At 43.8% G+C, this 13,002-nt stretch overlaps 1 protein-coding gene across 4 annotated transcripts in view; it reads left to right on the forward strand.

Moving 5' to 3' along the window:
- EPB41L5 (erythrocyte membrane protein band 4.1 like 5) overlaps positions 1 to 13,002 on the forward strand; it is a 327,612-nt gene that overhangs the window by 201,077 nt on the left and 113,533 nt on the right. Inside the window, exon 16 of one of the 4 annotated variants that reach the window (XM_029605158.1) lies at positions 6,634 to 8,284. The exons of the other annotated variants lie outside the window; for them this stretch is intronic. Coding sequence (XP_029461018.1) covers positions 6,634 to 6,817 — 184 coding nt within the window. The 3' untranslated portion in view covers positions 6,818 to 8,284. Of the gene's footprint in view, positions 1 to 6,633; positions 8,285 to 13,002 lie in introns of those variants that run through there. 4 annotated transcript variants of the gene reach the window in all.

Below are 13,002 nucleotides of genomic sequence, written 5' to 3' on the forward strand. Positions count from 1 at the left end.
CTGCAGGTGGCACACTAGGTTAAGAGACAGCGTCAGTAAAACTTTCTCTGTCTCCATCTGCTGGAAGGTAGGCAAAATCCAGGAACCAGCTTTCCTTTCAGAAAGCTATTTACATATTATAAAATCAGCACGAAGAATGCTCCATAATATAAAGCATGTACCCTAAGTTGGGTATATTATAGCAGTGATTTCATCATCCCCCCCCCCCCCCCCCCCGCAGATAATGTGCTGGGACTGTGACTGGCTCATAGTGTACTGGACTAAAGCACTCATATTGCCACTTATACCCTTTGCTGATTTGAGAAAAGAGTTCTTGTATTGTAGGATTCATTTAAAAATATTCTTCAGAGTAATGAAACAAACATGAATAGTATTCTGTTGTATTTCTGCAGTGCAAAGGGAAATGTCTGTATCCAAACATGTGACATGATTAAGGCTTTGGCTTAATGTTAACAAAATCGGGCCTCTTTAGGAGGAAGAGTACAATGTTTGATTTTGTGCTGCTTATCTGCTGTGAATCAAAATCAATAATGAAGTGCCTTGTGTGCGCGTTGATTCTCACTCTTTCATGGTTCATTTGGTATCTGAAATCTTTTGGGCTGCCTGTGGTGAAATCACTCTGCTCGGTCAATTTTTAAGCATAAAGCCTCTTGTGCTGGGTGAAAGGTCTTTGACGCTAGTCTCCTGCTTAGTCTGACTAATTTTTTTTTTCTTGGTTGTGCTCTGACATTTTAACTACAAGGTGCTTTGCTCAGGACTGCAGCTCCAAACTGCTCTAAACAGACAACACTAGTTTTTTCTATCCAGAGGTTCTCAATCTGATTCAATGGTGGGCCTCATCTGGTCTGCAGGACATCCACACTGAGTATGTATGCAGATCTCATGCTAATCATTGTAGATGTCCTGCACATCAAATCAGAGAGCAAGAATAGTTGAGAAGCATTGATAAGATGGGCACTGGGCCTCCTCAGCAGTCATAGGTCCCCATGGAGATCCAAATATGGCAAACATTGCAACCTATAGATTCAGAACTGCCCAGCACAGTTTGCTAGTTCAGGAATCCCAACTCCAGGCACAGAAGGGTTAAACCAATTTTGACTATACTGTACCTGAACTTTTGGGGGGAAATGACTGCAGAGTTGGGAAAATATGTTCTGTTTTCCTAGTGCAGTTAGATATATTACAGGAAAATTTGCATGTTTAGCTGTCAATGCTTTCTTTAAAAAAAGAAATGATAAACCAGAAGCTAATTCACATGTAAATGAATTGTGAAATGTTCACCTTGTAGGGGGCTCTTTGTTAGTGAGGTAGTTGGTAATATTAATTAAATGGAAAAAGTATTTCCCCCCCCCTTCTCCATAAAGTGTAATAAATTGAGATTGTAAATTTAGAGAATGGTCTGGAGCTGTATGCTGATGATCATGTGCGCTTGCTTCCCTGCTGTGATCTATTTTGTTGGTAATGTGCCCTTGACTTCTGGTCAAGGGACTGGGGCCTGGCATTGATGACATCTGATGCTGATGGTTCAGTCTCGTTTCTGTTTCCTTGAATCAACTTGGCTTCTCAGAGAAATGATTACTCCAGTCCTTGACTGCCTTGATTTGAAATCATAAACTGTTTGTTTTTTGTTTTTTAAGGGTGTTTTGTTCTTTGCAAATTGAAGTGCAGATCAGTTTAAGATGGCTCTCTTTGTCCACATCACTGACCTCCTTCACCCCAGATTAGTGCCTGCCAACCTGTTCTGGCACAGATGATGGTAATGGTTAGAAAAAGATAAAACTACAACCAGGTCTGGCCTTGTGGCTTATCTCTAATAACATTAGAGAAGGATGGATGATTCTGTATAACTTAAGTAAAAATAGCTGGCCGTAGAAGAAGCTTTCCTCCTAGCATTATACTGCCCAGTCTTTTGTTATCACTGCAGCAAAATGTATATGTGGGAGGGGGAGAGAGTGGAACACCCTTAGAAAAACACTAGGTTAAAAGCAGCCGTTTTGTTTTTTGTTTTTTTTGGGGGGGAGGAGGAAAATCCCCAGTTGCCCCAATTGTTCTTATTTATCTGCCTTGTCCCTTGCGCAGGAAAATGCAAAATATCAAATGGAAATATATATACACTGTATGTTTCCTTTGAATTTACTGTAAAGGGTCCCACCTGAGTGTCAGGAGTAAAATCTGTAATCTGGCTTTAGACTCAGAACATCACTGCTGGACTAAAAGAGCAACTCCCTCAAATGAGCTAGGAGATGTCACATCTACTGTATTCTTGGTCATGTCCCCTCCACTTATCTTACCTTCTTATATAGGAAGGTTTTCAGTGGGGCATAGAGCTTTTCCAGTAACATCCCTATCTATTGTCATCATTTTTTTTTTAACTGCACTCAGAATGGAAAAGCCAGAGAAGAAATGGGGTTTGTTTAGTTTTGCTCACTAATGCTGCTGTCTGGTCTTGCCCTATTAGCATCTTATTTGTTGCTGAGAAACAGAGGGTTGCCTAATTAATGCCTTTATAACCTGGTTTCATAAATCAGACCTCTGAAAAGCCCTCTATGTAAGGAGGTTCTTATAGAATAAGTCCTCCTCCCACTCCCCATCCTCTAGTCAACTCTAGTCAGAGTGCTGCAAGCCAGTAGGATTTTCAAGATATGAACAATGACGCATGAGATGCATTTGCATGCAGTGCCGGTGGTGCATGCAAATACATCTCATGAATATTCAGTGTGAGTATCTTGAAAACCCAACTGACTTGTGGCACTCAGACCAGAATTGCCTTCCCTTGTGCTAATGCTTGCTGGAGGAGACCATGTGCTTTCCTTTCGTAGATTAGTAATAAAAGTCAGGTGTGGTCTCTGGCGGCCAAGTTTTTATAGACACCAAAAGGTTGCCACCTTATTTGAGCCTGTTACTGCAATGCCAGCCCCACAGCAGCAACCACAGAAATTAAGCACAGGGCCTTGTGTAAGCACCCTGTCCCTTGTATGAATTTCCATGGTGACAGGAAACATATGTGAGAGGAAGGCTGGGCGCGCGATTCTTTATTTAAGTTAGGGCCCGTGATAATGAGGCTCTAGGGACACTAGCGCGTCCCTAGAGCCTCCTTATTAGTGGAAGCGGCAGCTGTCAGTGGGTCTGACAACAGACGCTTAATTTTACCGGCAACGGTTGTCAAACCCGCTGACAGCCACGGGTTCGGAAAACGGACGCCAGCAAAATTGAGCATCAGTTTTCCAACCCGTGGGTAGATCTTCTTTTTTTTTAAAGTTTTTTTTATTTTTGGGACCTCCGACTTAATATCGCCATGATATTAAGTCGGAGGGTGTACAGAAGAGCAGTTTTTTCTGCTTTTCTGTACACCTTTCCTGGTGGTGTCCCTGATTAACGCCTGCCTTTGGGCAGGCATTCATTTCTGAGAGTAAAATGTACGGAGCTTGGCCGCACATTTTACTTTCAGTATCCTGCGGGTATAACTAATAGGCTCATCAACATGCATTTGAATGTGATGAGCGCTATTAGTTTCCGGGGGGGGGGGGGGGGGGTTTGACCGTGCGTTTTCCACGCGCTATTACTCCTTACGGTATAAGGGGTGGTAATAGCACGTGTAGAACGCGCGGTCAAACGCTCAGCCTGTAAGTAAATGACAGCTGCAGGAGGCCCCCATACTGAATATCTGTGCTGCAGGCCAGTGCTATTACTTAGAGGGGGAGATGGGTGCCTACCCTGAGAGAGCAGGATTTGAGCATGTGTGATTGAAGGAGGGGGGGGTTTCCTACCTCTATTGCCTGTAGGTACACTCAACTTAAGTCTAGCCTTGATATGTGTGTGCGGGGGGAAGCTACAGTTAAATGAATCGGATTTTCAAAGGACAAAATTTAACTATGCACCTGTTCTAAGCTTGCATGGTGCATACTTATGTAGGAATTAACCCATTGCAAAGAACAAAATTGTAAATTGTGGGAGGATGGGTTGAGTTTTCAGCATGCTTTCAGTATATAATTTTGTCCTCTTGTGAATCATGCATCCCATTGCCTGTTCTCTTAACATCCCCTGCTATTTGTACACTTCTGAGCCTGATTTTCTTATTGCAGACATAAACATTAAGTTGGATTTACTGGAAATCTCAGAATTTGATCTTGAGAGCATTTTAGATGGCCATGGAACAGTGCTATGAAATCCCAGAATTGGCTCGGTTCGTAATTGAACAGTTTACTAGAAGAGGGAGACCCAACTATCTATTTGTAATTGCAAACTGTCCACTTTCTAGGCATTTGCCTGGGAGGGAGGGTTAATCAAATCCTAACTATGGCCCACAATAATTCAAACCTAGGAAATCATGACAAAAATGATACAGCCAGGCATTGCCACCCTAAACCCCCATTTCTTTGGTTTAAATTTGTCACGATCTGCAGTTATGGTCCGGTGCTCTCCACTTGGGTACAGTTGCCCAGATAGTGACCCACTTTTACAAGGCTTTTTTACTGCTATTTGTAATATTCATGCACATAATAAAACAGACAAATGTGTTTAAAAAAAAAATTATAATTTGTTCCTTCCCCCATGCTAATTAGCAATCACCACTGCTCTTTCTTGTCTTTTATATAATTCCAACCTTCCACTAATACTTAAATAAGCATAAATGCCACATGTTTACTTGCTCATAACAAGTGATCAAATTCTCCAGTTTAGTTCCCTAGTGAAACCAACATGATGGCAGAATGTTTCCTGTGTGTATCATTTTGTCCGTGTACTTTTTTTTTCATTCAAAAAATCAACCCTCTTTATATACAGGAGCATGGAAAGTGCTTAAAGCAGCACTTAACTTGATGGTGAGAAGGTCAGTTACCCCTGAAATGCTTCTGCATGTCTGCACCCTTAAGAGGATAACTGCCTTTTAAATTAAAATTCTGTTCTTTGGTGCTTGGCAAGTGTAGTGAAGTGTTCCCTCCCTCCCTAGCAGTACTTCTAGTTAGTCCCTTATTGGGCTTAGGCCCAGCAGGTCAGAGCAACCAGAAGCACTGGAGTACAGAGTAAATATTCTGTCGGGGGACGCTTCACCTCTGGAGGGTGTCTAGCATTGTTAGTGTTGTGGCCCCAGGAAGCATGACAACTGACAGATTTTGAGCCAGATGGGTTGATATGCTGCTTTGTACATTTTTTAAGGGAAAGACTATGGAAAATTCACTTACCAATGTATACTCTAAGAGTGGTGCAATTCATTATCCAACATGTACTAATAGTGGGCAATGCATTTTTTTGGTCCTAGGCCTTTTCACCAGTTTTCCTCTCCAGTACATCCCCAGTTTTGCTCAATAGTTTGACCACACCTGGTCATGCAGTGATGCTGACATGTGGCTATTACGTCTGGCAAAGCCTGTGGCTTTGACCTCTTAAGATCATGTTAGTTCACATTCACAAGGATTTTGCACCTGCAGTCCCATTCCCCCTTCCACTTCAGTTTTTTCACTGGTTTGCCAGTCAGTGAGTGTGCTACCTGTCTCATAAGACTGGACATAATCTAGTTGACACCATGACACCAGATCAAAGAAGCATAAAGGGAGGGAGTAAATATTAATCTTGTAGCACCAAGTACTTTATCATTACCTTTTTTGCAAAAGATTAATACATGAAAATTCTATAGCAAAAAGGTAATGGCTAATTGTTCAATTTTATTTTTTTGGTTTTGCTCATTTTTTCCCACCTGGCAGGATCCTGCTTGATGGAAACCAGGACTGAGATTTGGTGCCATGAACCTTCATGTGCAACTACCTGAGGAATTTTTTTCTTTTATATACCCCGCTCTCTATCCCCCAGCATCTAGTCTGGTCCTGTGCTCCTTCCAAAACCCTGCAGTCATATGCCCCAAATCCAATCCTCAGGTCTTACCCTTAAGCAATGACCATAACTACTCCTTTCCCAAGCGCTATGAACTTGCAGCTCCAGCCCCAGCGGACCCAGGGATCAAAACAAGGGCCTTCTACATGGCAGTGCATGGTGCTTAATATCTGAGCCACTGGACTAGCATTATGGCCAGCTGTGATCTTGAAAATTGTACTGGCCTCTTGTTAGGTGTATATATGATCAGCAAGCTTTAGAGATTTTTGCCAATCTTGTCAGTTGATCAGGTTTCCTGAAGTTCTGAGTTTATTTCATATTTTTATTAAAAAAAAAAAAAAAAAAAAATTAGGGCAGGTCATGGCAGTGCAGGCCCCCATACCTGTATACTTCTGGATAAGTGTTCTGCTACTACCTCAGTATGTGATTAGTATCTGCCTTCGCAGATACCAATTGTCAAGATTAGACATGGGAGGAATGTGGGTTGAGTGGATTACACACTTCCTAAGGTGAACAGGCATATAAAATACAGTTGAATTCCATTATTCCCTGCTCTTTCATATAGATGTCTAATAGCCATTATAAAATGCTGTGCTAGTTGATATTTAGTCTAATTTTGATAGCATCCATGACCATATGGTCCTCAAGTGACCAGTGAGATGACTCATGTTCCTTGGCTCTTAGTGCCTAGCCAGCCATCAGAAATGGTACTGGAACTGGTAAATATATTCTTCTCTAATCTTCCTCCTTACTCTTCTGCTGCTGTCCATTTCTGTCCTGTACTAATGAATCCCCCTAATGATACAGGGCCCCTGGCAATGATGACAGCTGTCCACGTGGCGGAAGTGCATGGAACTCACGGGCCCTGCCCTCTTTCCAGGCTGCAGACAGAAGCTGCACTGATTTTGTCCACCAGCGCAATGTGAAGAACACTGGAATTCCCAGGCACGAGTTTGGGATTACTCTCGAGAGAGCCATGACTGATCTCTAATGCTAGCCTTTTGGATGGCTCTATAACCTGGCCTGCAAACTAACCCAGCGTGCCTCAAGTTAACGAAATACAATGTAAAGAATAGTGCAAGTGACAGTGATCAGGCAATTCAATCCATATGAACTTCTCTGAATGGCACCAGTGCACTATTTCACATGGGTCAAAATGTTTGTAGCTTTATTAGTCTTGGGGTTAAAGAATGTAAAGGTTGCAAGATCTTTAATTTGGACCAAGCAAAAGAAATTAGACAGACATATACTGTACATCAGCTTTTTGGGGCCTCAGATTCCTCCTTCAGATGTCTGTCTTAAAAAGTATGTCTTACAGTGAATGTAAAGAACTTAAATATAAGATTACCTTTACACCTCTAACTGTACATCCCCCAGTCACTTGCCATAATTAGCTAAATATGTTTTTAAAACTGTACATTTGGAGTCATGGGGAGGATGGGATGAAACAGACTTTGGGTGCATTCCTTCTCTTGTTTTTAAGACAGTCATATCCATTCAGGTATGGGGTAAATTATTTTTTATTTTTTTTTTAACTTTAGCTGTTCCTCCTTAGCAAATATAAATTATTCTGCTCACAAGCAGTCGTCTTGGCTTATGACATTCGATTAAAACACTGGTTGGGATCCTCTGTTTATAAGCAGATGAAGGAAAATCAGAGAAGCACAGACAGTCTAGTTACCACTCTGTGAAACTGAGAGGAGAAAATACATTTTAAAAAAAATTGAAAATTGTTTCCAGGGCAGTACACAATTCTATGGTGGTCTCTCTACTCCAATTTGTAGCAGATACCAGTGCTGTCTTATCTTTTTCTGCATCATACAACAGTGTGCCCCATACCTTTTTCAACCCATAAGTCAAGTTAGGGCTTCAGCTGCTGTGTCCCCAGTCTGATGGTCAAATATTGTTCTACCTGTCCTGTGTCCATGGAGCCTGTTCTTCCACTGATAGACATTTCTCTTCTGTCTCAGGCCATGCAAGCAGGTCCTGTCGCTCTGCTCTTTCCTTTTCCACCCTCTCTGTAAATATTGACATACCACAGTACTCTCCATGTTGCAGTCATGGATCACAGACAGGCGAACAGGACTTGGCCATAAGGTGTTCATGTTTTGGGTTTTTTTTCCCTTTGGGAAGAATGCATAAAAACCTGTACAAACATGGCTAGGGACATAAAGCAGAGTACAGTGGAGGCTCCCACCCTCCCCAAACAAGTGCCTTAACTGGTATGAGGAGGATGCTGTATGATACTATACTGAGATAATTTTGTCCCCACATCACTCAAAATAAATATACTCGACTCGGCGGAAGTGTGAGGACCAACTGATGGTTTGCTGTAGCTAGAAGTTCTAGGATTAGCTGTAGATTTAAAACATGTTTATTTAAGCTACATATGACATTTTTTGTGAGTTAAAATTTGCATTGTTTTAATATAAATAAAACATTACCTGGAAATGGGAAATGCTGGAAAAGTGGAAATGTTTAATTCTGCCTATCCATGGATTGTCATATGATTTATTTTATTTATTATATACCACTTAAACCAAGGCCCTAAGTGGTGAGAAACTTCATCCAGAAATGGGAATTTAGTTAACTTAGCATTTTGGAATTTTCTGAAACGTTCTAGAGTAACTTTTTTTTTTTTTTTTTAACATTTATAAAACTGCCTCTTCAGCAAAAAGTTCTGGGTGAGTATAGAAACAATTAAATACAATTGAAAACACACCACAAAAATACAATCAAATTCAAACACAAAACTGTGAAAAAAAACCTGATAAGACACATAACAGAATATAATAAATATACCAACAAATCATTAAATAAGATTAATAAGAAAGTGAAGGTATGCCAAAAGCAGGTAAAACAACCAGGGTTTGTAAGATTTTTGAAAACTCTGATCCATAGAACATAACTCTTTAGGTAACAAATTCCAATGAGAAGGGCCTAACCAGGAAAAGGCTTTAAAAAACAAAACAAAAAACACAATTTCGGTTAGCTAGACTTCTTTGCAAAGCAAGATCTTTAACGTTCTCACAGGTCAAGCAGGATGGTAGTCCTCACATATGGGTGACATCACAGGATGGAGTCCAATCACGGAACACTTTTGTAAAAGTTTCTAGAACTTTGACTGGCACCTACTGGGCATGCCCAGGATGGCACTAACCCTGCAACCAGCAGGGGTCCCCCTTAAGTCGTCTTTTTTCCAGGCAGCAGTAGCCACGCGGTTTAAGGAGCTCCACAGAGATTCTGACAGGAATTTTCCTCATGGAATTACTATTCAACTTTCTACCCCACAGGGGTCTCCCTCTTTCATTTTTACGTCCGCGGTGGTCCGGTAAGTTGTTTTTTACCCGATTCCGGTCGATTCCCGTCTAGTTTGCCCTTCACGGCCTACTGGCCGTCGACCGCACCGCGGCTAAATTTTTTCACATGCCATGGCGTCTGGGTTCAGTCTATGCCCGGACTGCACCCGCACAATGTCCATTACTGACCCTCACCAGGTATGTGTAATGTGTCTGGGTAGAGAGCATGATGTCCTTACTTGCACCAAATGTGCCTTCATGACACCTAAAGGTCACAAGGCTAGAATGGAGAAAATGGAACTTCTCTTTCGGTCAAAAACCCTGATGCCGTCCATAGCATCGACGTTGTCTGAACCGACACAGTCTACGTCACAACATCATCGGGCACCGGCCGGTGTCCAACCAGCATCGACGACTCCACTGCCATCGACACCCTCTGTTCCCCCTCATGAAAAGGACAGAGGTGACCGAGAAAAACATCGACATCGTATGTCTCAGACCGTTGACGCAGGCAAGGCCTCGACGTTGTCATCGTCTGAACCGCCATCGAAGAAAGCCCGTCCAGAAAAGGCACTGTCCCTATCTGGTTCAGGGTCACCGAGGCAACCTTCACTGGGACCGGTGATAGGAGCCACGATTCCACCTCCAATGGTGGTCCCTCCGGCTACGCCTCCGCCTCCTCCTCCTCCTCCTCCTCCTCCTCCTCCTCCGGCATCGGGGCTCTAGGTTTCCAGGAGGAACTGGGTCAGATGATTCAGGAGGCCATTGGCAGAGCGATGCAAGGCTTCAAGGTTCCATTGACGCTGATACCGGTACAGATGTCTGAACCGGTAAGCGAATCCCATTCCAGCAGCGCTAGCACCGTTACTCACGAGAATGGAAGTGCTGATCACTGCTTTTCCTCCGATGGATTTGACGACTCCAGTGGACCTGGTAACTTCCTCTCAGATTCCTCTTTCATTGACAGAAGAAGGAGAAACACAGTTCCTTCTGCCATTGGGAATCCTTCCGATGCCTAGATCTTCGGTTTCATCGATTGCATCTTTGTTTCCATCAGTGCCACCGACCCATCCATCGATGCCCTCTGTGCCACCAACGGTGACACCATCGATGCCTTCGGGGCCTTGCCTGGGACCTTCAGGTATACCAATTTTTTGTCCCTCCAAGGATACTGGGGATGCTGGAGATGATCCCTACGATACCTGGACTGACGATTCATCCCAGGATACCGATGACTTGCCATCACCACCCTCTCCTGCTGAAAGCAGGAAGTGTTCTCCGCCAGAGGACTTGTCCTTCATTAATTTTGTGAAGGAAATGGCTGAAGTGGTTCCATCTCAACTTCAGATAGAACAGGATGATAGACATCAGATGATGGAGCTTCTTCAATTTTTAGATGCTCCTAAAGAATTAACATCTATTCCCATCCATGATGTCCTCCTGGATCTTCTGAAAAGAAATTGGGAACATCCTGGTTCTGTGGTACCAGTCAATCGGAAAGCTGACACTACATACCTAGTCCAGTCAACGCCTGGTTTCTAGAAGTCCCAATTGGACCACCATTCAGTGGTTGTTGAGTCAGCCCAAAAGAAAGCCCAAAGATCCAAGCCTCATTCTTCCTATCCTCCAGGAAAGAAACAAAAATTCCTGGATGCTATAGGTCGCCGTATCTTTCAAGGGGCAATGTTTATATCCCGCATCGCCTCTTATCAACTTTATATGACCCAGTACAACAGGGTCCTCTTTAAACAAATACAGGACTTTGCTGAGTCCCTACTTCAACAGTCTCAAGACCAATTGCACGCCCTAGCTCAAAAGGGTTTAGAACCGGGCAAGCATGAGATAAGATCTGCCTATGACGTTTTTGACACCGCTTCCAGGGTTTCAGCAACTGCCATTTCTGCAAGGCGATGGGCCTGGCTAAAGTCGTCGGACCTATGGCCTGATAGACTATCTGATTTGCCTTGCACTGGAAATAATCTTTTTGGTGAGCAAATACAAAAGGCAGTGGCACAAATTAAGGATCACCATGAGACTCTTCGCCAACTCTCCTTGATACCTTCTGAATATCCTGCTAAGCAAACATTCAGAAAGGAGCCCAAGAAATCCTTTTACTGCAAAGGAAATCTTATCCTCCTCCGTCCAAAGGTCGCTCTACTAAGCCTTAGCAGAAAGGCCAGTCCAGGCAACCTCGCAGGCAAAAGCCGCAAACAACTCCTCAATCAGGTCCAGCATCTGGTTTTTGACTTTTTTCTAGAGAGCAGCATTCAGACTCCACTAAGGCATGTACCAGTGGGAGGCAGATTGTGCCACTTCAGCCACATCTAGCACTCAGTCACCACAGACCAGTGGGTTCTCGCCATAATAACTCAAGGTTATCTCAACTTTCTTGCCATTCCACCGGATTCCCCACCTCGGCTGATGTGGGGAACATCAGACCATTCACTGTTCCTGGAACAGGAGATTTCCCTCCTCCAGTCCAAAGCAATAGAACCAGTGCCCTACTCCCAACAGGACCTCTGATTCTACTCTCGGTATTTTCTAATCCCAAAAACGTCAGGTGGTGTCCGCCCAATACTAGATATTCGGGCCTTAAACAAGTTCCTCCAAAGAGAAACGTTCAAGATGGTGACCTTGGGTTCCCTCCTCCCCCTTCTACAAAGGGGAGACTGGCTCTGCTCTCTAGACCTCCAGGACGCTTACACACATCACAATAACTTTGTCTCATCGCAAATTTCTGCGATTCCTCGTAGGCCCAAAGCACTACCAATATCAAGTGCTACCATTTGGCCTAGCCTCTGCTCCACGAGTCTTCACCAAGTACCTCGTAGTAGTAGCAGCGTTCCTCAGAACTCAAGGTGTCCATGTCTACCCCTACCTCGACGATTGGTTGATCAGGGCTACCACACAGCAAGCTGTTTTGACATCCCTACGTCTCACCTTGCACACCCTGATCTCTGTAGGGTTTCTCATCAATTATCCAAAGTCCAGCTTGGTCCCATCGCAAACCCTGTCGTTCATAGGAGCAGACTTGGACACCCTCAAGGCGAAGACATTTCTTCCTCAAACGAGCTCTCATCTCCTCTCGCCCATCAGCTGCAATCTCGACAATGCTACACTGCACGTCACTTTCTAGTCCTTGCTAGGACACATGGCATCCTCAGTACATGTCACTCCCATGGCTCGTCTCGCAATGAGGAACCTACAGTGGACTCTAAGGTCACAGTGGATTCAGTCATCTCAACCACTTTCAGCTGTTATCCACATAACCAACCCACTTAGTCTATCTCTAGCTTGGTAGAAGAATCAGGCCAATCTCCTTCAAGGCCTTCCTTTTCAAGCTCCAGATCCTCAAATAACCCTTACAACAGATGCCTCTGTTGTAAGGGTTGGCAACGTGTGGGGAGCACATGTTGCCAATTTACAAACTCAAGGCTCCTGGTCTCCAGAGGAAGCCAAACACCAGATCAATTTCCTGGTGCTACGAGCAATCAGATATGCGCTCACAGTATTTCAGGATCGCCTCTCCAACCAGGTCACCCTGATTCAAATGGACAACCAGGTGGCCATGTGGTACATCAACAAATGAGGAACAGGCTCCCGCCTCCTGTGTCAGGAAGCTGCACAGATATGGGCGGAGGCCCTCTCCCACTCTATGTACCTCAGGGCCACCTACTTGCCGGGAGTGGACAATGTGTTGGCAGACAAGCTGAGTCGCACCTTTCGACCACACGAGTGGTCTCTCAACCCCACAGTAGTGGACTCGATATTCCAATGCTGGGGTTACCCTCACATAGACCTCTTTGCGTCACCTCAAAACCGCAAAATAGAGAACTATTGCTCTCACTCGCAGCCATCACTCACAGCCAAGAGATGT

The sequence above is a fragment of the Rhinatrema bivittatum genome, chromosome 6 (assembly GCF_901001135.1).
Source record: "Rhinatrema bivittatum chromosome 6, aRhiBiv1.1, whole genome shotgun sequence".
In the NCBI taxonomy this organism is placed as follows: domain Eukaryota; kingdom Metazoa; phylum Chordata; class Amphibia; order Gymnophiona; family Rhinatrematidae; genus Rhinatrema; species Rhinatrema bivittatum.